This window comes from Desmodus rotundus, chromosome 9, assembly GCF_022682495.2.
Source record: "Desmodus rotundus isolate HL8 chromosome 9, HLdesRot8A.1, whole genome shotgun sequence".
NCBI classification, from domain to species: domain Eukaryota; kingdom Metazoa; phylum Chordata; class Mammalia; order Chiroptera; family Phyllostomidae; genus Desmodus; species Desmodus rotundus.
The window spans coordinates 56,783,235-56,807,156 of record NC_071395.1 but is presented as its reverse complement, the minus strand read 5'-3'; the positions used below and the strand labels follow the sequence as shown (position 1 = coordinate 56,807,156).

The 23,922-nt window shown below is 53.9% G+C and overlaps 4 protein-coding genes across 10 annotated transcripts; 3 read left to right on the top strand and 1 right to left on the bottom strand.

Annotated features, from left to right (window-relative positions):
- Positions 1-1,409: 1,409 nt before the first annotated feature.
- KANK3 (KN motif and ankyrin repeat domains 3) lies at positions 1,410-12,032 on the top strand. 7 transcript variants are annotated; one of them, XM_045195706.3, is made up of 11 exons: positions 1,410-1,467; positions 4,803-4,864; positions 5,668-6,906; positions 6,986-7,085; positions 7,288-7,485; positions 7,588-7,672; positions 8,225-8,441; positions 10,534-10,673; positions 10,793-10,993; positions 11,075-11,173; positions 11,809-12,032. In XM_045195706.3, exons 2-11 carry the CDS (start codon positions 4,831-4,833, stop codon positions 11,884-11,886), a joined length of 2,391 nt encoding a protein of 796 aa, XP_045051641.2. In that variant the 5' UTR covers positions 1,410-1,467; positions 4,803-4,830; the 3' UTR covers positions 11,887-12,032. The 7 variants fall into 7 exon arrangements, with proteins under 7 accessions (XP_045051641.2, XP_053766847.1, XP_053766846.1 ...); XM_053910872.2 differs by having other exon boundaries at positions 11,785-12,032; XM_053910871.2 differs by having other exon boundaries at positions 8,222-8,441; positions 11,785-12,032.
- A 136-nt stretch (positions 12,033-12,168) lies between these two features.
- RPS28 (ribosomal protein S28) lies at positions 12,169-13,281 on the bottom strand. The gene is made up of 4 exons (XM_024560867.3): positions 13,169-13,281; positions 13,034-13,081; positions 12,436-12,569; positions 12,169-12,248 (listed from the first exon to the last, which is right to left on the bottom strand). Exons 1-3 carry the CDS (start codon positions 13,205-13,207, stop codon positions 12,447-12,449), a joined length of 210 nt encoding a protein of 69 aa, XP_024416635.1. The 5' UTR covers positions 13,208-13,281; the 3' UTR covers positions 12,169-12,248; positions 12,436-12,446.
- Positions 13,274-16,971, top strand: NDUFA7 (NADH:ubiquinone oxidoreductase subunit A7). Its single transcript, XM_024560866.2, has 4 exons — positions 13,274-13,416; positions 13,834-13,883; positions 15,931-16,080; positions 16,765-16,971. The coding sequence occupies exons 1-4, from the start codon at positions 13,366-13,368 to the stop codon at positions 16,853-16,855; spliced, it is 342 nt and encodes a 113-aa protein (XP_024416634.1). The 5' UTR covers positions 13,274-13,365; the 3' UTR covers positions 16,856-16,971.
- Positions 16,972-17,477: 506 nt separating this feature from the next.
- Positions 17,478-23,791, top strand: CD320 (CD320 molecule). The gene is made up of 6 exons (XM_045195708.2): positions 17,478-19,142; positions 19,242-19,377; positions 22,134-22,259; positions 22,550-22,768; positions 23,082-23,228; positions 23,356-23,791. Exons 2-6 carry the CDS (start codon positions 19,275-19,277, stop codon positions 23,469-23,471), a joined length of 711 nt encoding a protein of 236 aa, XP_045051643.2. The 5' UTR covers positions 17,478-19,142; positions 19,242-19,274; the 3' UTR covers positions 23,472-23,791.
- Positions 23,792-23,922: the final 131 nt, after the last annotated feature.

The window sequence follows — 23,922 nt, the reverse complement described above, 5'->3', positions numbered from 1 at the left end:
AAGCTCAGAGAGTCCCAAAGAAGCTGGACCCAAGGAGGAACACACCAAGGCACATCATAATTACATTACCCAGGATTAAAGAGAAGGAGAGAATCTTAGAAGCAGTAAGAGAAAGGACACAGTTACCTACAAAGGGGTTCCCATAAGACTGTCAGCTGATTTCTCCAAAGAGACCTTACAGGCAAGAAAGGGCTGGCAAGAAGTATTCCAAGTCATGAAAGGCAAGGACCTACATCCAAGATTATTCTATCCAGTAAAGCTTTCATTTAGAAAGGAAGGGAAGATAAAGTGCTTCTGAGATAAGGTCAAGTTAAAGGAGTTCATCATCACCAAGCCATTATTATATGAAATGTTAAAGGGATTTATCTGAGAAAAAGAAGATAAAAAATATGAACAGTAAAAATGACAGCAAACTCGCACTTATTAACAACCACACCTAAAAGAAAACCAAAAGCAAACTAAGCAAACAACTAGAACAGGAACAGAACCACAGAAATGGAGATCACATGGAGGGTTACCAACAGGGGAGTGGGAGAGGAAGAGAGGGGGGAAAGGTACAGAGAGTAAGTAGCATAAATGATAGGTAGAAAATAGACAGGGGGAGGGTAAGAATAGTATAGGAAATGTAGAAGCCAAAGAACTTATATGGACATGAACTATAGGGAGGAATGTGGGAGGGAGGGGGTGAGCAGGATGGAATGAAGGGGGGGGGAATGGGACAACTGTAATAGCATAATCAATAAAATATATTAAAAATAAAATTTAAAAAAACAACCAAAAATGCTAAAAAGTCAGGAAAAAAACAATCTGTACAGTCACTTTAGATCATAATATATTCCAAGTGGGTTAAAGTGTTAAACGTAATTTTAAATCACAAGTTCAACAAACATTTATTGAGCACTTACTGTGTGCCAGGGGTACTGGATAAAGCAGTGACCAAAATAAATCAGTTCCCTGTTGTTATGGTTCTGACACTAGTGGGAGGGACATGTGCAGGGAAGACAGTTCAGGAAGGTGGGACAGCATGTGCAAAGTCCCTGCGGTGGGAAATATCCAGGGTTCTGGCACCTCACCCAGATTCTGGGATCTGAACATCAGTCCTTCCAGCTTCTACCCAAAGGTTCTTTCAAACGCACAAATACCCCCGTGACTCTACTGCTCAGAGGCTTCCCATGGCTCTCTGACAGCCAATGGATCAATTCCAGGGTCCTGAGCCCCGCACCAAGCTGCTCTCCCCAGCAGCTCTCTGACCTATCCGCCCCCAGGAACCTTCATTCCAGGTTCCGCCCCCAAACACGCCTTACACTCGCAGCGCCCGCCCACTCCGCCTCGTTATTGGGCAGTTAAGAGGATGGCGGGCGTTGGTTGGCTAGAGTGACCGTCAGTTAGGGTCAAAGCATTGATAACCCGTACTTGAGCGTCGAGGGGCGGGCTCGGGTGCGGGCACCGCAGGGGTTGCGGCATCAGGTAAATCGCCAGCTTGTGGGGCACCGTTACGGAACACGGGGGTGGGGGGAGTCAGGGGACGCCCCGGGAGGGGGCGCTGCACCTTCAGCCCCTCTGCGGGCTTAGCGCACTGCGACGGGGAGGGCACCGCGTCTTCTCGCTGGGACCCCTTCCACGCTGAGAGCCCCAGGTGGGCAGCGAGCGGAGTGGGGGGGCTCTGGGTTCGTGAGATTGCCCTCCTCCCGCCCTTCAGGAGCCAAATGGGGACTTATTCGTCCTCTAGTTCCCCAACCGATTCCGAGACCCTTTCCCCGCGTGTCCCTCTCCCCGCGTGTCCCTCCCGGGCAGCTGGAGGACCCGAGTCGTGCCCCTTGCGCTGGATCTGGGTGTGTGTGGAGTGACACGGAAACGGTGTTGGGGGAGGGACGGCCGGCCACCGGGCCCTCAGACAATGGACAGCGGATGGAACCGCCCTGCGGTGTTTCCTGTAGGAAACCTCTCTGTCTCTACGAGACCGTCCGTGGGGGACGGTGAGGGGGTGGTGGGTGCTGACTTGAGTATCTCCCCCTCACACCATCATCAGCTCCACCCCCACTTCAGGGGTGTGAGAGTTCTGCCCCAATGTTAGGGGGTGCCACCACGCAGGGAACAAGTCCCCTCCCCGGGACCCGAAGCCCGCGGTCTTCGTATTTCGTGATCCCAGCTCCGAGTCCCGAAATAGTTCCTGGGGCTGGAGTGAGGGCGTCTGGCGTCGGCCCTGACGGCCTAATGAGGGGGCCTCAAGCTGAGGATCCAGATCTAGCTGTGATAGCTCCGGTAGGGAGCGGAGAAGAGACGAGGGCAGAAGTACGCTCCCACACCCCCAATCTGGTGTGGCTGCAGCCCTCGAAACCACCAGGGTGTGAGCACGCTCCTCGCCACCAGAGACACACGCGGGGACAGGCAGGAGTGCAGGCTGGGAGGGTCAGGGAGGGGAGGACTCTTTCTAGAAGGCCATCACATGGCTAGGCCAATGCAGAAACAGTGGCAAAGCGGCCTGGGTTCAAATTCTGCCTTTGCCTGTATGTGACCTTGGATGGATCATTTAATCTGCCTTTGTCTGTTTTGCCATCTGTATAATGGAGGAAAAGAGAATGACAGTAAGAAAACCTACTTCTTTCTTACTGTCAGAGGGTTTAGCTGGGATTTAAAAAATTTTTAATTAATACCCACAGATTGCCTAGAATTGATGCTGGCCCATAGAAAATATGAAAATGTTGTTTTCATTATTATTTACTGTTCTTGGAGCATCCACCCATTTCTCAGCCCAGCCTCTGCGTCCCTCTGCTGCCACTGGTTTGGGTCTTCAGGATGGCCCACAGCTGTTCTTTGAGTTCCCCACACCTCGGATTTTGGTGTTACGAGGACAGTGGAGGAGGGGGCTGACCCCAACTGTGGCAGGCCCAGACTTCTAATCCCCCACCCAGGCCTTTCCCATTGCCCAGCTCTTCCCTGGCAGTTCCCTAAAAACAAGTCCTGAGAGGCACTTAATATTCCTTGTGATGACCAGCTGCCCTGCTGGCTTGCCCCTTGCAGCCAGTGTAAAGGGACAGGAAACAGCTGCTTCAGGACTGGAAGGGGACCTGCTTGGCCTGGAGTGGGTGGGGGAAGTCAGGGACCCAGTCTGGACAAAGGTGGGAAGTGGAAGGGTGCCTCCAACAGTGGAGCACAGTGAATCAGGTGGACAGATTGGTGGGTGAGTATCAGGCACACAGGTGGTCATCAGGAGTGCAAGAGGCCAGAAGGGGTGACCAGGAAGGTTGCCAGCTGGTTAGTTTAGCCCAGATGAGCAGTGGGTTAGGGAGAATACAGATTGGGTCTGGTAGGCAAGGGTCCCTAGAAAATGAGCAGATCCCAGTCTGAGGGTGGTTCCCACAGGCAATTGACTTAATTGCTTTGTGTCTCAGTGTCCCCATCTGGAAAATGTGAATAATATCCACCTTGCAGGATTGCATGGGGTTACATTTAATCAAGCAGGGCATACGGTAGGCACTTGGTACAGGCAGCTTGCCCTTCCCTGAAGGTTTCTCATATGGGCTCTTCAAAGCCACATCTTTCTCACCCTGTGCTCTCTGAGTCAAAGTTCTGGACTCAATATTTGTCTTTGTTAAATATCACATTATTAGATGTGTCCCAATCCTCCTCAGTTTCTCAGCATCCATCACATCACCCAGAAAGTTACTCTCCCCCCAGCCCCAGGTATAGTGTCAGCTCTGATAACCTGGGTGCTGTGGTTCCATTATGAACTCTTCTTACAAGCCAGGGGCAGAGCCTTGTGGCACTCCACTAGACATTCCACAGGAACAGGTATCCACTGATTTGCCCACAATTCTCCCATCTTTCCTACAAGGGTCTCACAAATGACCTTGGTAAAAATTCATATGCATCTTGTTTGCATTTGTCTAAGGAAAAAATTCAAGTGATTGTGTATTTTTGTTGTTTGTTTTTTATTTCTCTTTTTAAATCTATTGACTTGAGAAAGAGAGAAACATCAATATGTTGTTCCACTTATTTATGCATTCATTGGTTGATTCTTGTATATGCCCTGATAGGGGATCGAACCTACAGCCTTAGGTTATCCTTGGGACTCTCTAACCAACTGAGCTACCCAGCCATGGCTGTTGTTTATTTTTTAATCTGAAGAGTCTAACCAGATGAGTTCTTTTTTTTTGTAAAGATTTTATTTATTTAGTTTTAGACAGAGGGGAAAGGAGGGAGAAAAAGAGGGAGAGAAACAATGTGTGGTTGCCTGTCTCATGCTACCAGCTGGGGACTTGGTCCATAATCCAGGCATGTGTCCTAGCCTGGGAATCAAACCAGCAATCCTTTAGTTCACAGGCCAGCGCTCAGTCCACTGAGCCACACCAGCCAGGGCCCACATGAGTTCTTAATGAGCCCATGAAGTGCTTCCAATTCTTGCCCTTCCTCTTCTGAAGGTTCACAATCCATCCCTTTGACCATTAATTTCTGATTTTCTCCAGGGATTGACAAAAAATTCAGGAGGTCTGGAATGACACCCATCCCCCCACCCCCAGCTACTCTTGTTTTTTTGGTCATTTTCCTCTCTTCTTTTGATGCCCTTCCTGCTTCCTCCTGCCTGGCAGGCTGAGGCCTGGCACCTGGTGTCCCCATATTCATCCATTCCAAAGTTTCAAGGCCTTTAGAAGGAGGAGGGAGGAAAGGGCACTGTGGGAAGGGCGTGGCTGGAGAGGAGCTCTGGAGTCTGTTTACTCATTCAGAATCCAGGCTGACCCTAGAGGCAGAGCTGGAGGGTCAGGGCCTGACTCCACCCTCACCCACTCTGGGGCCTTTTTCAGGGTGTGTCTGGTGGCTACTCCAGGAGACATGGCCAAGTTTGCCCTGAATCAGAACCTGTCTGGTAAGTGTACAAAATGGGATATGTGTGTGTGCACAGATCCACACTTGGTGCTGGTGTGTGGACACAACCTTGCAGTTGCCTCCTTCGCATGGTGGCCAGAGGGTCCTTTCTAACAGTCCTTTGGGTAATGTCTGAGCCCTGTTTAAAACCCTCCTGTGCTACCCTATCACATGTGGAATATAATCCAGCTCCTCAGGATGGCCTGGAGCCCCCTCTCTCTGGCCCCAGTTCACCTCTCCTACTCCTCTCCCCCATCTTCCATCACTCTGCTCTGGACACTCTCACCACCACCCCTGTTACTCTAGCCCACCCTGTTCACTCCACCCCAGGGCCTTTGCATGGGCTGTTTTCTTTTAGGAACCTTCTGTCCCCAGCTGATTCCCCCTCATCACTTAGGAATCAACTTATAAGTCCCCTCCGCAGGAAACGTGCACTGACAACTAGAGCAAAGTCATGGGTCCTCCGGTTATTCTCTGCTTCATCTTATTATTGCCCTAAGTGCCATTTGTAATGATTGTATCTGTCTCCTACAAGAGGGCAGGGATGTTTGTCCTGTTTGCTGCTGTGTCCCAGCGTTTAGGAAAGTGCTTGGCATATAGTAGGAGCTCAACAAGTGCGTGCTTGCGTGACTATTTGGGTGCAGATAGGCATTTGAACTTCAAGTGTGCAATGGCAGGTATGCAGAGTTTGGTGCAGTGGAGCCCTGCCAGAGTGTTGTGATGGGGTGGGGGACGCGCTCCATTTATCCAGTTGTTCCAGGGACCCCTGGCCTGACATCCCTCACACCCCTGTCATACTCGCAGACCTGGGCGGCCCTTGCCTATGCTCTGGCCCGACACGGGGGGCCCGCAGCCCGAGCTCGCCCTATGCGGTGGAGACGCCCTATGGCTTCCACTTGGACCTGGACTTCCTTAAATACGTGGAGGATCTGGAGCGCGGTCCCTTCGCCCGTCATGCACCAGGAGCCCAGCAGGCACGTTATCTCCAGGTGCCCGGGGCCGGCCTTGAGGGCGCGAGCAGCCCTGGGGTCTGGACATCCACTGAGTCCCTGGTCAGTGATGACGGGGGAGCGTCGGGCTCACTCTCTCCGAGTGCACCCTCGTGGTTCCTGCCGCCGCTGTCTCCTCGCGCGCCGGTGCGCAACCCACGTGTCCAGGACACACTCTTGGAGACTAGCAGGCGGTTGGAGCTAGCGCAGACCCGTGAGCGCAGTCCGAGTCGGTCCGGCCACTGCAGCCCCGTTCCAGGCTCCGCCCCCAACCCCACCCTGGCCTCGCCAGGCCCAGTGCAACTGCAGCTCGTGCGTGAGCAAATGGCCTCAGCGTTGCAGCGTCTGCGGGAGCTGGAGGACCAGGCGCGAGCGATACCGGAGCTGCAGGAGCAGGTGCGTGTGTTGCGAGCGGAGAAGGTGAGGCTGCTGGATGTGCGCAGACAGCGGGAACCCAATGTAGAGGTCGAGGCGCGCCGGGACAAGCTCGCACAGCTGCGCCGGCTCACCGAACGCCTAGCCACCTCCGAGCACAGCCTGCACGCCAGAACGAGCCCCCGGGTGGACGGCCCCGACGAGGAAGCTCGGAGGCGCAGCAAGGATGCACTCCAGGCCTTCGACGGCGCGGTAGGGAGCCCCGACAGGGCAACCCAGACGCGGGATCCTGGAACTCAGGCCGTGCTGGGGACCCAAGAGGCGGGAGCCCAGGCAGTGCCGGAGACCCGGGAGGCCAGCGTGGAGGCAACCCCCAAAACCCTTGAGGTGGACTCGTGGGTGACCGAGGCGTTGCTGGGGCTGCCCGCAGCCGCTGAGCGCGAGCTCGAGCTACTGCGCACCAGCCTGGAGCACCAGTGCGGAGTGAGCGAGCTCCTGCGGAGCCGGCTGCGAGAGCTGGAGGAAGCAGTGGTCGGGTCTCAGCCGCACGAGGCTGCCACCCAGACCCCATGGTATTGTGTTGAGAAGGCCACGCAGACCGATCCTCCCACAGAGGCCCCTTCTCTGATTCAGAACTCCCCTGGACTCACGGACGCAGACAGGGCCATGGTGCCCACTGGTGAGTCCCGACCCCTCGCGGAGGCCTGGCTTGCTGGTCACCGGACTCGAACTCAACGCCTTAATCTGATTCCTGGCAGGCATCCTCAAATCCATCATGAGAAGGAGAGCGGGTACCCCTGGCGCCCAACCCAGCCCTGGACCCAAAAGCCTGCAGTTTGTTGGGGTCCCCCACGGAGAGTGAGCATTTTCCCCCTCCCCATGGCAGCATCTGAGGGAATATGGATTGAGATTAGAAAACCAGTTTTGCCCCTCTCTCACAGCACCGTTTTGGCAAACCTGTTTCCTCATCTGAGAAATAGGGCCAGCCACTCCCATCTCACAGGGCTCCAGAACGAGCCCACAGGGGAGGCTCAGCAGATTCCTCCCAACCTGCCCCCAGGTCCGAGAGCTCATCCAGCGAGGAAGACAGTGACAGCGAGGATGATGCTGCTGAGCCCCTGAGGAGAAATTCCTTTGGCTCCGGGGATGACAGCAGCCAGGGATCCGGCTCTGGCACCCCAGGCCCTCCCAGTGGCAGGGTTGCCCGGGACCCTGAGTTGGACTCAGAGGTAGAGCCTCTGCCGGGTGCGCAGGGCAGGTGAGCAGCGCCAGGGACATCCGAGTGGGGACGGTTGTTCTCTTTCCAGTTTCCGCATCCCCACTCCCACCACTCCTGAGTCTCTCCCTACTTCTTCAGCAGGTGCAAACTGAGCCCACGATTGAGGGAGGCATGCATTGTGCTGCAGCGACTGCTGAGCCAGCCGCACGGAGTCGCCTTCGATGGAGTGAGTGCAAGGAGAACCCTTCACAGATGAAGTCGTGGGCCCACCAGGGTCTTCCCCTGACATCCTTAGGGAAGCGCCTCGGTTGCCTACAGTTGGGGGAGGGTCCCGAGTTCCGTCCCCCACCGCCAGGGGCCTCCACCAATCCCAGGCTCTCCAAAGGGATCTCCGCCCCAGGACAGCACTCATTTTGGGGTGGGGGAGGCAGGGGGAGTAAGAGATGCAGAAACTTTATTACATATCAGATAAATTGTTATTTGGGAGAAAAGGACAGCTTTGATCCTGGTTCCCTAAAAGGGTTGCACCCCAAGCATTGATCCAAGTTCCAAGCTCTCTCCCTGACTCCTCAAAGACAAGCGCTCACTGCCTTCCTCCAGGATTTCCCATATGCACTTCCCCAGAATCCTGTTCCTGTGAGCGTGGGACCCACATTGTACTCCCTTCTCCAAAGGGGTACCGCCCCATGGGTCCCCACGGCCCTCCTCAGATGAGCAGTGATCATCCTCCCTGCCTCCAGCTGGGACCATGACTGATTGCGTTTCCCTGTCTCAGAAGGGCGCAGCGCACCTGGTGGCCATGGAGTGGTTTCGAGTGTCCAGCCAACGAAGTTCGCAGGCGGAGCCTGTAGCCCAGGTCCTGGGCGCTGTGGCACGCCTGGGACCAGAGCTGCTGGCGCATGTGGTGAACCTGGCAGACGGCAACGGAAACACAGCCCTGCACTACAGCGTTTCTCATGGGAACCTGGCCATTTCCAGCTTGCTGCTGGATACTGGTCAGCATGCAGGAGGGGTGGGCAGGGTACCAGGTAATGGGTAAGGGGCACAACGGAAGGCCCAGGCAGGTCGCAAGTGGGAAAACCCGGAGAAGCATGTAGAGGGCTGGCCAAGCAGATAGCATCATCAGCCAGCCCTTTATTGGAGGTTTTAGGATCCATCATGGATTGACTTCTCCAAGCTCTGGGCTCCTGACCTTTCACTCACTTTTCTGGGGGAGGGAATTACAGGCCTTCCAATTATGTCAACCTAAATCTAGGGGAATTATTTAATCTCACCAGCCTCTGGCTCCCTCAGCAGTGAAATGGTGATGCATTGCCTCCCTCCCTGGGCAGCTGTGGCAAAACATGTAGAGCAGTGTCAGGCATGCAGATGGTCAGTTAATAGTCACCACTCCTTCCGTACCTGAATCTCGAGCCCTCAAGCTTACCTCATCCCTGAGCCCTCGTGTCCATCAACCTGCCCCTCCAGTCTTGAGGGAAGAAGGTAGTCACTGGTCAGGGCTGTAACTACCGTCCTGGGCTGGCATTGTGCCTTGCCCTCTACTGGTTCCATCTCACACATATTTATCCCCAGCCTCTGGAGTAGATACATGGTTCCAGGTGTTGCTAAGCCCTCAGGCATGTACTGAGAGCCTACTAGGTACCAGGTACAGTGCTGGAGTGGGCCACACATACAGCTGCTTTTCCCATGGGACTCAGCAGAGGGGACAGTGGACAGCAGACAAACCAATTTGCCCACCAAGAGTCCTTCTGAGTGCCCTCCTTCAGGTCCAGTAACCTCTGGGGCCCACCATTGGGATGCATGTCTCACTGCAGCTGAGACAAGTACCCTGTCCTCTCCTCCATCCCTAAACAGAGATTCTTCCCATCCCTGTAGATCTTGGCTGGTCAGGGAACTGGGGCTTGGGAGGAGGCCATGCATGAATTTGAGTTATTTCCTGGGCATCCCCTGCCTTAAGGGAGAGAGTGGCTGTGGCAGATGGCAAGGCAGGCATGGTAGTCATTCATAAGAGGCCCAAACCTCATTGGACCATTTTACTCCCTATATTGAACCCCCTTCAGCCAACTCCCCAGACCCTCCTTTAGGCCTTTTGGTTGAGTCATCACCAGTATCCCCTATGGCCCTACCTGCTTCATGTCATGTCAACCTGGTCCTCCCTCTCCCAAGGACCCCAGCCCTCAATGCACTCACATAGGGGCTGTTTTCTCTTTCACCTTTCCAACCTCCTGGCTCCTCTCCCTTCACCTTGACCTCTACATCAACCTTATACTTGGAGGATCACCTAAAAACCCTGATGTCAGTAATAACTATGCTGCCACCATAACCTCACTCCCCATCACCCCATTTCTCAACTTCCACTTCTCCAAGGTGTCAGCTTGTTCCTCCCATCCCCCAACCCCAACAATCCTTGACTTCATGAGACCATTATGCATTGCTCCCCATCTCCTTGGACACCAGTCATAGAGGATTAGGGTCCACCATAACGATCTCAACTGCAAAGACACTTTCCAAATAGTCACATCTACTCTAGGGGGTGTTAAGACCTGAATGTATTTTGGAGGATATTCAATCTATAATGCAGGTTCGGGGAAGGGGAGAATCCCTGAGAAAGGAACAGAAGTTAGGTAACAGCCTCAGAGACCATGGTGGCCCATGGCCTGTATTCCAGGAGCAATGGGGCCCACAGAAAAGGTGGGCCAAACTTGTTTTGATCTGCCTGACTGCTGCATGGAAACTAGGGCATTTGGATCAAAGGGCACAGTTCTCTAGGGGAACAATGATGGTGGTTTGGTAGGTAGTAGTCATGAACCAGGTATGGTCCTACTGGGGGATACAGCAACAAAAACCAAGTCCCCAAACCAGTCTGAAGCAGGGAGTGGAGGGCTTCTGAGATTTGGGCAGAACACTGAAGGTGAGGGAAGGGAGGGGCTATGTGGTTCTTGGTAGGAGAGCCAAGCAAAGGGGACAGTCAATTCATGACCCATGGTAACCGCCCATGAAACTGACACTGGGAGAGAGGTGAGTGGACCAGGCTGGGCTAGGGGTATGGGTGCTTCTCAGTTGACTGATCCCCTTCCTTTCTCCTAGGTGTCTGCAAGGTTGACTGCCAGAATCAAGCAGGCTACTCGGCTCTCATGTTGGCTGCACTCACCTCTGTGGGGCACAAAGACATGGCTGTGGTTCAGAGACTCTTCCGCATGGGCAATGTCAATGCTAAGGCCAGCCAGGTGGGTGGACACCCTCCCTGGCTCCAAGCCCAGAGGTCACTTCCACTTCAGGAGCCAGCTGTCTTTGACCTCCCTTTGCCTAAAGCCCACCCAGCCCTGTCCTCTTCTTTACTCCTCAGTCAGGGCAGACAGCCCTCATGCTGGCCATCAGCCATGGCCGACAGGACATGGTGGTGGCCCTGTTGGCATGTGGGGCAGATGTCAACGTGCAAGATGTGGATGGGGCCACAGCGCTGATGTGCGCCAGTGAGTACGGGCACCTGGAAACCGTCCAGTTGTTGCTGGCCCAGCCAGGCTGTGACTCTGCTCTCCTGGATAATGTGAGCCACGGTAGGGCCAGTGGAGGTGGCAAGACACCCATGCCTTGGTTCAGGGACCTAATTGTCCCTATTATCCTTCAGGAGGGCACCAGTGCCCTGGCCATGGCCCTGGAGGCTGAGCAGGATGAGGTGGCCGCTCTGCTGCATGCCCACCTGAGCTCGGGCCAGCCTGGTTCGCTGGTGAGTGCAGTTCCTGCGCCAAGCCACAAAACTTTACAGCTGTACATTGGGGGAGGCTACAAAGTATGCTCTAGGAAGGTCTCCCTTTCCGTACCCCCAGGGCAGCAGTAGAGTAGTTATCATGGAACCATGGATCTCCTATGTGGCTGGGACACTCCTCTACTTGATAGGTCATGAGCCTGAGGCCTGCAGAGGGAAAGACCCATGATCAGAGAGGAGAGCTTTTAGAGCTTCTCTGTCCATGAACTCCTGTTACTGCCTCCAAGGAGGCTCATAACCAAGAAATTAGGGAGTCTGGCATTAGGCCTGTTGGGGGGAAGAGGATGCAGGTGCCCTGCAAGGGAGTGCTCCAGAACTGGAGACTGAATGAGTTTGCCAGCAGCAGGCAAAGAGGGGAACACTCAAATTTGTCTCCAAGAGGTAGAGACTTACACTCAGAAGGCCAAGTGCCAGGCTCTTCTCAGTATCTACATAATTAAACCCAGGCAGCCTGGCTCCACTGTGGAGGGTGGAGTTTTTCCTTAGAAATGACCACAGTGGAGAGAACAAGACCTCCACTGTTAAGTATCCTTGAGTCTGAGGGAGCAGAAACCCACAAGAGATTGTGACAGGACTCCCCTACCCCTTCTCACCAGTCATCCCTGGACTCTCCCACTGCCGTGCCTGGTGTAAGTGGAGGCAGTGACAATGAAGAAGACCCCCAGACTCAATGAGTGGCCTCAAACAGTGAACCTGAATGGGGAGGGGTGAAGAAGCAGCCAGGGTCTGCTGTCCAGTTGTTAGACCTGGCCCAACCTTATTGCCTAATAAAACATTTTTAGCTAAACCTGTATCTTGTTTTAGGAGCACATACAAACACATGGTTCCCTCTCCTCAAAAAGAGTTTTGTTGTCCCCTCTCTCCCAGTTTTCCAGAATGCAGAAGGGTCATTGACCACCTAGGTGCCCCATTGGAAGGTTTTATAAGCTTAGAGACAACCCAGACAAGAACCTGAATTCACATACGATACAAACGCTTTATTAACAGTCGAATGTCATCCCCAGGGGCCATGTCGTCCACCTAGACATCCAGGACCCTGTAGACAAATTCAAGCATGAGATGCTGACAGGACTCCCAGAAACAGGCAAACTCCCTCCCCTGCTTTGCCAGTTTCAGCAGCCAATTTCTACATCCCACCCCACTCCCAAGAGCCCCTCACCCGTGGGCTTGGCAAAGCCTCCCTACCACCAGCTAACAGGCCAACTCTCAGTTCCTCCACTCACCAGACGCCAACTCAACGCAGCCTCCGAGCCTCTCGCTCTGACTCCAGGAGGGTGAGCACGTCGCCCTCGCGCACGGGGCCTTTCACATTGCGGATGATGGAGCGGCTTGTGTCGTCCATGAATTCCACGCGCACCTGCGGGGCCCACGAAGATGGAACGGAAAGGAGTGTGGGCCGGCCACCGATAACAACCACGGGGAGGGCAGGAGATGTGGATTTAAAGGGCATACAGGGGCTGGCTCAGAGATACTTAAAAAGGGGCCTGAGGCTGGCTAGCAGGTAGGACTGGGCCGGGGGGTGGTGGGGAAGCTGAAAAGGGCGGAGACATGGCGAACAAAGTTCTCGAACGCCAAAGTCAGCCACCAGCGGGAAAAAACTGCAGCTCCGGGCCCTGTGGGGACGAGAGCATACCCGGCAGGACGTGGGAGCACAGTGGTCATTGGGGCCGGGCTGAACCAAGAAAAAGAACTTTACCTCAGACCCAGCTAGCAGGGCCTTGGTGAGGGTTCAGACCCCCAGGAACCCGGGGGTAAAGGGAACATCGGTTCTCAGGTTCCAACTGACCCGGTTCGGACCCCAGGGAGCCCCCACCCGCTCACCTGCGTGCACTGTCCCTGCGAGCCGGTCCTGCCCAGCACCTTGGTGACCTGGAGGAAAGAAGCTGGAGTCAGACCTGCCCACCTGGTTCCCCCTACCCCCTCACTCCAGCCCTCAAGACCAACATTCCACTTCACCCTGGCTAGCTTGATAGGTTGCACACGACTCGTGTCCATGATGGCGGCAGCGGTTCGGCGGAGAGAAGTCACGTGTTCTGAAGCGATCTTTTATAGCACGTCCTAGCCCCGCCCTCCCCGCTCTCGCGAGACAACTCACGCACTTTCCAAGCCCTCGCAGTAGTGACGTTGCCGGCGCCCTTCAGCGCAGACTGGCGATGGCGTCCGCTACTCGGCTTATCCAGAGGCTTCGGAACTGGGCCTCCGGGGTGCGCGGGGTTGGAAGGGCCGCGCTATGGGGCTGCGAGCCCCGTGCGTTCGGGACCCGCTTTTTTACTCCCTCCTGCACCCGGGGTCTGAGGGCCTTAGAACCGAGATCCCTCTTGGCCAGGACCCCTGGCTCAGGCCGGGACCCCCAACTCTTGACCTCTTCAGCCAGGGTCACACCCGCCTCCACCCCCAGGCTTTGGCCGGAAACCTGGCACCAGATCTGGCATCTTCCTAGTTCCAGACCTAATTATAGCCTGGGATCTGATGGCCCCGGACCCCGACTTTGCTCTTCACAGGGCCCATATCCCTGTCTTTAAAGGCCCGTCCCTCTCCTTCCCCTCGTTTTTCTACCCTGGTCAGTCCCTCTCCTCTCCTGGGGTTCCCTGTTGGCTGACTTTCCTTTCCTCCTCCCACAGCGAGACTTGCAGGCGAAGCTGCAGCTGCGTTACCAGGAGATCGCCAAGCGGTGAGCAGGCCCCGCTCGCTGCTCAAACCCTCGCCCTGTCCAACCCTTCTTCCACCAAAAACAGAACCCGTGCTTTTTTAGACCCCTGAAACCTGGGCGAAAATCTTGCCGCCAGCTTTCTGGCAGGCTGCGCAGGCGGATTTGCCTTCAATTTTGCTGGACTCTGATGTAGACTGCTGTTCTTGGAAACAGCCAGACTGGGTGTGAATTCTGTTTGGGAAACTTCATTGTGATTTGCACTGTTCAGTGCGGCCTTGCCAGTTAGTGTTATCATCTCTAAACTACTGATGAAAAAAAATTGAAGTGTGGAGACTAAATTATTTCCTTAAAGCCACTCAAGCTAGAAAGTGACAGCTGGGACTTGAACCCTGAAGTGTCTTGATTTCACACTCATTTATGTCCCCAAATGCTTGATATTTACAAGCCCGTGTCATTCCACAGCCTTGGGGATACCAGTGCAAAGTTCTTGACCTCATTCCTTCATATCCTTGGGAGAGACAAACATAGTAGGGAAATAAAAAGACACAGTGGGCAAAAGACTTTCTGGAATACTCTGAAGGCAAAATCAATGAGTAATCTGGAGGGTGGCTACCTCTGGTCATGTGGTCAGGAAAATTCTCTTAAGGAATTGAGATTTGATTCACCTGAACGATGAGGAGACAAAGGATAATTATTGAAAAGACATTCTGGGCAGAGGGAACAGTAATCACAAAGCTGTAAGGCCATGCAGAGCCAGGAGTAGGAAGGAGGCCCCCATGGCTGAAACAGGTGGAGGAAAGGGGGATAGCAGTATATACGAAGTCAGTGCCTGGCAAAGGTAAGGTGGCCTGGGAGAGTTGGCAGGAAAGGAACAGAAATAGCATTAAAATAGCCAAATTTATGTGAATGCTTACATGGTGTGACTAATTCCCAATATCAAAAGTTTTTAATTGCTTTTCTATCCACGGTTTAGGCCCATTGAAAGGGTTTTGTAAACTTCAGCTGCTTTAGGATAATGGCACCCGCTAGTGATTATTGGGGCCTTTCTGTTGGGTGCTGGGTTTTGTTGTTTTTTCTCTCCAAATTAGCAACAATTACGCTTGGCATAAACCTCACTGGTTATTATATCTCACTTCGCAAAAGCTCGACACTGGTTCTTTATACCTTTTCTGTGCTACTTGCTGAAAGCTGTGGCCATTCCTACAGAGGTCATCTCTGCACTCCAGGGGTTAAGTGAATTATAACTTCCACACAGGATATTGCTTGGAATGTTAAATTTTTTATTCATTTTTATCTCTATTTCTTTTTTTAAAAGTATATGACTATCACTTGTTTTAAGAAAAACTTAAATCCTGGCAAAAATATTATCAGATATAAAGTTTGTTTTCTTAAATTCACCCAGGGTTTACCGTAGGCCAGGACAGAGCTCTGTTCACTCCCTCTCTGGCTGCAGCCACCATGAGGTAGCAGGAAATACAGAGGCCTGGGAGGTTTAGGGTACAGAGTGTTCTTTGAGTAACAAGCCTTGATCCCAGGGTTCTCCAGAGAGTTCCTGAGATAACAGGAAACCCAGGAGTTCTGTAGTCGGCCTTTGGGGAGGAATCCCTGCAGAATGAACTATGGTGCGTGTTGCCTAAGCATTTACTGACTGACTACTGGATAGGTGGTGGGCAGAGCCTGGCTTCTTCATTTCCTGAGCATCTGCAGGTAGAAGTGAGGCCAGTTGCCAAGCTCTGGGTCATGGTGGGGTGGGAACAGGCCCAGGTGTTCAGTCTGGGCCTGCCCCTTCCATGGGTTTCACAAAAGGTCGTCCTCCCTACCCACCGCATTTGGGGCAGGTAGGGGACCTGCAGTGGGGCAGGCCCAGACATCACCGTTCAGTAGGTTCACATCCAAAGCTTGGGCTGCCACCTGCTTCTAGGCTCTGGACCCTCTACGCATGTCCCTCCAAACCAAGGGATACTCCTGGTCTGCAGTCTGTCACAGTGACTCAGGTGACTGGCCTTTCTCAGCCAGGCAGTGAGAACATGTACAGCTTTTGCTTTAATGCCCATGCCCTTTCCCTCAGAACTCAGCCTCCTCCCAGACTTCCTGTGGGCCCCAGCCACAAGCTCTCCAACAATTACTACTGCACTCGTGATGGCCGCCGGGAAGCCACGCCACCCTCGGTTGTCATGTCCTCACAGAAGGCCCTGGAGTCAGGCAAGCCAGCAGAGAGGTGAGGACACCATACCCCCACTCCTGCAGACAGGCTTTTCTCTTGCTTCTTCTTTTCAAGGTCCCATTTGTTGAGCATCAGCTGTGGTAGGGACAGAGGCTTTTCTTTCATCTGCAAACTCATTTGCTCCCCACCTAGCTGAGTGCAGAATTAGGGCCTGGGAAAATCCTAGGCACTGTTGTTTTGTAAGTTTGTATTCTTTCTTTAAAAATTGAGGTATAATTGACATAAAACATTACATTAGTTTCAGGTGTACAACTTAATGACTTGATATCTATATATTGCAGAGTGATCACCACAGTAAGTCTAGTTAATGTTCATTACTTTTTCTTGATAAGAACTCTTTAACATCTACTCTCTCAGCAACTTTCAAATACACAATTCAGTATTACTAACTGTAGTCACCAATCTGTATATTACATCCTCAGGGCTTATTTATTTTATAAATATAAATTCGTACCTTTTAACCCCTTTTGTCTACCTACCACTCTCCACCCCTGGCAACCACCAGTCTGTTCTCTGTATCTGTAAACTTGTTGGGTTTTTTGCTTTTTGTTTGTTTAGATTCCACATATAAGTGAGATCATAAGGTACTTATCTTTCTCTGAGCATAATATTTCACCGAGCATAACACCTTCTGGGCCCATCAATGTTGCAAATGGTAAGATTTTATTCCTCTTTCAGCTCAGCTGTGGCAGCCACTGAGAAGAAGGCAGTGACACCAGCTCCTCCCCTACAAAGGTGGGAGCTGTCCCAAGACCAGCCTTACCTGTGACACTGCTCTGGACCACCTGGCTGTGCCCTCAGAGCCACCTGAGTGCTTCCCCTCCTTGTCTCCCCTCCCGGGAGAATGTGACCTAACTTACGACAAATATATTGTGCTCTCCAGTATCACTTATATTTTTACTTCTATGGCGACACTGGGTTTACTTGGATTTTGAGGCGAAGTTGGTGCCAAGCGCTCCAGGGTCAGAGAGGGGTAGTGAGTGGTTCTTGGGTTCCCGGGTAACGTGTCACAGAGATGGATGACATGTGCAGGAGGCCCAGAGATGTCTCCGTCCCTTGCCCAAGGGCCTGAGTCTATCCCTGAGAGTGATGGGTTGGGGTCCAGGAGGTTTGGGAGTCTCTGACTGTGAAGGACAGTGAGGCCAAACACACTGCTCACTTCTCTCTCTCAAGAGCTTTTCCAACCGTTGCTCATATGGACATTGGCCAGTACCCTCCCACTGTGGCTCCTGTCTGACTTTGACCACCCTGCAGCTCAGCAGGGAAGGCAAGAGGACAGCAAGGTGGCTCACCAGTAAGGCTCACCTAGGGTGGGTAAGGAGAGGCCTCCCTGAGCCAGAAACCTTTATGCTCAGGGCCTGAAGGACCTGGGGTGTGGGGGAGGGGTGGTGAGGCAGTGTCAGCCAAGGAAAGGAAAGGAAAGGAAAGGGCCTGTGACTTGGAGGAATGAGCAAGAGAGTGAAAGCCAAAAGTAAGTGACCTCCAGTGGGGATGTGTGTCGTGGCTGCCCCATGAGAGAATCCGCAGCCTTTAGTAGGGGGAGATCAGCTGTGTGCCAGGAGAGGGAAGTGGGGAGCAAGGCAGGGCAAGAAAAGGTCATAGCCCCAGGCAGGAGGTGTAAGTATCCCAGAGTGGGCATTTCAAATACTAAAAGCTCAAAGCTCATCAGAGGAAGAGAGCTCCATAGGCTCAAGCCCCTGGGAGACTTCCTGGAGGAGTTGGGGTTCTGACTGGGGCAAATGAATCAATTCAGGAAGATACGGAAGGTTGAGCAGGGTGTGTGGAAACCACAAGGAGGGCAACCCTAGAGGGCTTCATAAGACCCTGGGTGAGCCATTGAAGGTTTCAGAATAGTTTATGACCCAGACTTGAAGTTCTGCGAGGGAATAGAGGAAAGGGCTGACACCTGAGCTCTTCTGTGTGCCAGGTGCTGTTCTGAATGCTTCTATCCAGGATCTCAGCTCCTTCAGTGCTTGAGGTCAGTGCTTCTGTCAGACTTCCACAGTAGAACTGAGGCGTGGAGAGTCGAGGAACAGATTTAGCTTTTCTCCCTGGACACCAGCTGTTCCCTTACCAAGATGCTGAGTCTCTAAAGCTGGGTTCCCCCTACCCCCACCCTATAGTCCTATTTGCACCCTTCCCACCTGCCTCTGCACTTTTGCTTCTTACTCCATGTCGCCTGGTAAACTGGGAGATTATTTTCAGAAAATATAATACTCCAAAAGCAGCTATAACCTCCAACATTTTCAGATAGTGGAGTGTGCCATCCACCTGCAAGTAGAGCCCCTTCTGCAAAAACCTGTATGCTTTAGTGTAGTTTCCCAGGAAATTTGGGGGGTGGTGAATACTTCCACATCCATTCTAACGCTGAAAGACAGTGACTTGGCTCCACGGGGTCTTGCTGGCAGTTGCATGTGCTGCTTCTGAAGGTAGAACTGTAGGTAAATATTTTCAAGAAAACTCAGCAGCCAAATTGGCTAAAAAGCCTGCTGGTTTGTTATTTTACATGCTTCCTGGATGAGTGTGAGAGGGGGGAACACCAAGGGTTGTCTTCACATATCTTGTTCCCAAAGTGAAGACTAATACTTCCCTATTGAGGGGGGGTACATGTGGACTAAGGGAGGCAGCAAGCGTGGGTGAGCGCATCCAGGTGTCAGGGACAGGACCGAGGATGGAAGCCAAGAATTGGACGTCTATATTAAGAGCCTACTACTGTCCTAGGCACTGCAGACACAAAAACAGCATTCTTACCCTCCTGGGCGTGTCATTTCAGTGGAGAATCCGACACTAGACCAGAACAATTAATAAAATACATATTGTGTAGGGTGCAGAAAAGAAGCAGTGGGAAGGCGGGGATGGGACGTGCCTGGGGGGAGTGGCTGCCGTGTTAAATAATTAGGCAGTACATTTGCTGCAGGGTGCACAGAGAACATTAAATGTAAGCAGACACCGACAAGTTTGTTTCCATTCTCCTTCCTCCTTACCTTTCGCTACACCGTGTCACTGGAAAAAGAGGAAGAACCTCAAATCACGGATCTCCTATTCTGGCATTTACGGTAGGCTTACCCGCAAGCCCTCCCCGCCCCGGCCCCGCCCCCGGCCTGTACGCCAGCGTGCGCGCTGGATTAACGCGCGGTTGGGACTGCGCTCCGCAGGCGCTGGGCTAGGGAGGCGCATTGAGTGGCTGGATGGCGCTGAGAGGACGCCGGCAGACCACGGTTCTGGGCCTGGTGCTGCAGCTGCTGCTCGGCTTGGGGCTGGGCCTGGAGGCTGCACCGACCCAACCCCTAGGTGAGTAAGGTCTACGCAGCCCACGCGTCCGCCCTGCGGGGAGCCTGGCTTCATCCCCATGCGCCGGCACCGCCTCCCCATTCTCTGCGCAGCTAGTCTGTCGCGGACACTTCTCCCGCATGTGGCTGTTGACTCCTTAGCCGGAGGGCTGTGCAAGCCTTCACCAATGGAGGAATCCACTGCCTGCCTTTAACTACCCTGCTTGGCCTTGCTCACACCCCGCACTTGCTCTGCTTTGTTGTTGTGTTCACCTCCAAGCCGCCCTTCAGCCCACCATGGGCCGGAAGGGTCTCTGCAGGCTCTGGTTGTCCGACCTCCAACACTGCAGGGTCGGTCATCTGGTACCTGGTACCTCCCGCAGCAGCCTGCCTTCCAAACCCTCCTGCCTGAGCTGAGGTCATGTGGCTGTTTCCTGTGCAGCCATCCCCCCTACCTCCTTCCAAATCTGCATTTACAAGCTCCTTCGCCCTTAGAAAGGGCTCCCTTCTCGTGGCCCCTGGCCTCTGTGATGTCGGCGGCTGTCTCTGAGGTTACCAGAGGCAGCTGGGAGGGTTAGAGTGGCCCCCCTGTGCGCACAAGTGCTCCTGACTTTTAGGTGTGAGCTCAGGTTCACTCACTTAACTCGCTCCTCCGTGGGTTCCCCTCTTATCTGGTCCCCTACCTCACCCCAAAGTCCTTTCCTTTTCTTTCTTTCTCCCTTTCCTTTCCTTTCTTTCTTTCTCTCTTTTCTTTTTCTTTCTTCTTAATTATAAAGGAAAGTTTATTTAGAAGATTACAGAGGTAGTGGAAGGGAGCCAACTGGGCTGCGTAGGCTCAGCAAACAAGTTACAGAAACACAAGAGGGGCTCTTGGAGCTTAAGAGAAAAAAAAGGGAAGGTAAGGCACCTGTGGGGAAGAAGTGATGGAAGGGAAAGGAGCGGGTGTGCTCCTGAGAGGGAGAGCGCGCCAGTCCCTGCCTTTTTCAGGTTAAGTGTTCCTTCAAGGAAGGCAGGACTCATGTTAACCAAGTAACAGACTCTGTACAAAAGCAGTCTCCTCAGGATCCTGAGGTAAGGACTCCTAACTGCCCCATTTACAGATGAGAAAACAGGCCGAGAGAGGAAGTCACTAGTTACTTCAGCTGTCTGGCACCCCCGGATTTACCAGGCGGGATCAACTCTGCTGCCCACTTTACATAGGGACACACACTCCAGCAGGCCAGGGAGAGAGGTCACTCCTCATCCAGGCCAAGACTGGCTAGGCCTGGGAAGCAAGCCAAGCCTTGAGGCTGCTATTCCCCTATGGTCAGGGAAGGAAGCCGGCTCCAGGTTGTCTACAGCTCTTCTGGGCTCTACTGAGCTCAAGGACTGTGTGGCCTATAGCTGCAGCTGGGCCTGGGGGTCTGAGGAGGGGCCAGCTGTGGAGAATGGGGTTTTTGGAGGCTCAGGCCCCTGTGAGTTAAAGTGGAAGGGGCAAGCGGACCAGCACCAAATGGAATGGGACTAGGCTGGGGCCAAACCAGGTGTTGGCTACCTGTCTTGCTGCACCCAAGAGGAAGCCTAAAAATCACTCCCTTGCTCTGCCCCTCAAATTCCTGCCTGCTGCCTCAGGTTCCAGTTCCTTCTGTGCTCCAGATCAGCATACAGTCTGAGCCTCGCTGTGGGGGGTGTCCAGGAAGGCTTAGATCTTATCCCAGTGTGATCTGTGTCCATTTATTGTCAGGCACCACCCTGGACTTTCAGTCACAGGGTCATGGTCCTGACACATTGAGTGTCCAGTCTATTCTGTATCAGTTATCATTGTTATATATAAGTGGGAAGCAGAGCCTCAGGGGTCTCTGAGAGGGGCATGAGGCCCCTCCCAGGAAATAGATTGAGATCTGAGGAGGAAATCCCTGGGAACAGAAGGGAGAAGAGTGTCAGGGAGCAGCACTGACAAAGGCCTGGTCTGGAACAAGCCCAGCCCTTGGAGAAGTAGGGAGGCAGCCAGAACAGAGGAAGCTTGGCAAGGAGGAGAATGTGGGGGGGGAGATGAGGTTCCAGGAAGGGTTCAGGGCTGGGCTAGGCCTTGCAGGTCACGTGGAGGAGGTAGGATTTTATTGTGGGGGGTTTGGGGGATCAGGAGCCGGCTTTGAGCAGAGGGCAGGTGAGAGTGGGTGACAAATGATGTGACTCTGAGAGGTCCCAGTATTCGAATGGAGATAGGGATGGGGACCTGGTGAGGAGGTGGCACATTCAGGGCAGTGGTCAGATCTGGGAGTAATTTGGGAGCTCAGTCAACAAAGCTTTGTGATGAAGCAGGTCCTTTACCCAGGGCCTCGGTTTCCCCTTTGTTAAGTAGGTGGAATGTAATGGGTCCTGCTGATCCTGACCATGGTCCTGATCCTGTGCAGGTTCAGAGAAGGCCCCTCCCCAAGCCTGTTTAACCGTGAAGCTAGGAGAGACTCCTGGGGAGACCATGTGGCCATTTGGAGCCTGGTGATGATTCTGGGATCAGTGAGATGTGGGTTCGAACCCTGAGTCAACCAGTGGTCCTGCTGCCTCTGGCCTTACTTCTCTGTAGTGTTTTCTGTGGACTGGGAATGACAGTAGAATCTGCCCAGTAGGCTGCATGGTGAGACTGTGAACTCTGACTCTAAGCCCCACACTTAGTAGGTCCTCAGCGAAGGGTGGCCACCACTGTAGTTCCAGCACCCTGGGACCTTGCCTGTGACCACTGAACTTCTGGAGAGGATCCAGACTCGGGCCTCCCAGCCCTCACTTGTGTACATCTCACAGGTCCCAGCCCAGGTTCATGCCCGCCCACCCACTTCCAGTGCCGCATCACAGGCTACTGCATGCCCCTCACCTGGCAGTGCGATGGTGACTGGGACTGCCCCGATGGCAGCGATGAGGAGGAGTGCAGTGAGTGGCCACTTTCTGGGGTGGAACTTGCAAGGGTGGGGCCATGGGAGGCAGTGCTTGTGGAAGGGATGTGGCTTTCAGAGGGCACCGTGGGGCAGGGCCTGAGGGTGGACGGGGCTTGTAAGGAGGGAAGTCTGTGTCTCTGGCATCACCACCTCAGAGGAGGTGGCTTTATATGCAGGTGGAGTTAGTGTGGTCTTGGAATGGGAGGCTTGCAAGGGAGTGGGGTGTGGGGAGTACCTGGGACCTGTCATGGGGGCATTTGGGACCTGACTCACCCTGCACTCCAGATGGGAAGCCATGCAGCCAAGACAGGCATTGCCCGCCACCCATGGACAGCCCCTGCTCCTGTGACAGCATTGATGGCTGCAAGAACCTCCCCAACTGCAGCAGCCAGCCATGCCGGGCAGGGGAGCTCCGCTGCCCACTGGGCGGCACCTGCATCCCACCCACGTGGTTGTGTGATGGCCACCCAGACTGTGTTGACTCCAGCGATGAGCTTGGCTGTGGTACGAGCCCAGGGACTTCATCATAGCAGTAATGGTGGGGAGGGCTGGTTGTTAGATAAGGATGTCTGACACCTTCCGGTGTGTGACCAGGCTTGGAATGTGGACATGTGTGTCTGCTCTTGTCTGCATTCCCTTGGGGGCAATGAGAGGTCACTTCCGGTGTCTGTGCTCACCAACTTCACCCCATCTGGGATGGAAGATGAGCCTCAAGGTCCCCCTTAGGCACCTGAAAGCCTGTTCATCTCCTGCCCCCCCCAACTCCTGTGCCCTGGGTGTCCCCTCCTAAGCTAATGAATGCCTGAACTTATTGCAGGAACTGAGACCCTCCAGGAAAGCACGTCTGTGGGGACCCCTGTGACCCCAGGGAGTGTCACTTATCTCAGGAATACCACCTTTGGCAGGGTCCAGGACTCAGTCCAGTCCAGAAGTCGAAGTGCCTACGGGGTTCTCGCAGCTGCCGGTATGATGAACAGGCTCCCCACTCCCACTCCCTGGGGAGGGGACAGGCTGCAGACCCCAGTCCCTATGCATTGGGAGTGGGGCTCCTCCCACTCCCTCACCCATTCCCATCTCTCTGTCTCCCACAGTGGTGCTCAGTGTGGGTCTGGTGGCCGCCGCCCTGTTTGTGCTGTCCCAGCTCTGTGCTAAGGGGCTCCTAAGCCCACTGAAGCTGATGTTAGAGAGGAAGACTTCACCCTTCTGAGGATGAGCTCTTGTTGTCACATCGCCGGGGCCCTGAGTGTGGCAGCTGTGGGGACACACATGTGGCTGCTGACACAGCAGCCCTCAGACATGTGTTCTTCTGGCCACACAGCACTGCAGACCTGAGCTCCTGAAGAGGTGATCCTGGAGATTGGAGGTGCCTGACCCTCCCCCTGAATGTGGGGGGCCTGGATAGAGAACATGTGCCAGCTGGAACCAAGGGGTTGTCCCCTGGCCACTCCAGGGTGGGGGTGGCCCTTGTTTGGACACTGCCGCTGCCCCACCCTATCTGCGGGTGGTGATTAAAGTTATTTCATGTAACTCTGCCTGCCTCTGGGCCTCTGTCTCTGCTGGGGCAGCCTGGGCTCTGGGCCACAGCCTCCTCTGCGTGTAGCACCCAGCCCTGGGCGCCCCGTCAGCCACCCTGCTTCCTGGGACCCTGAGCAGAGGCA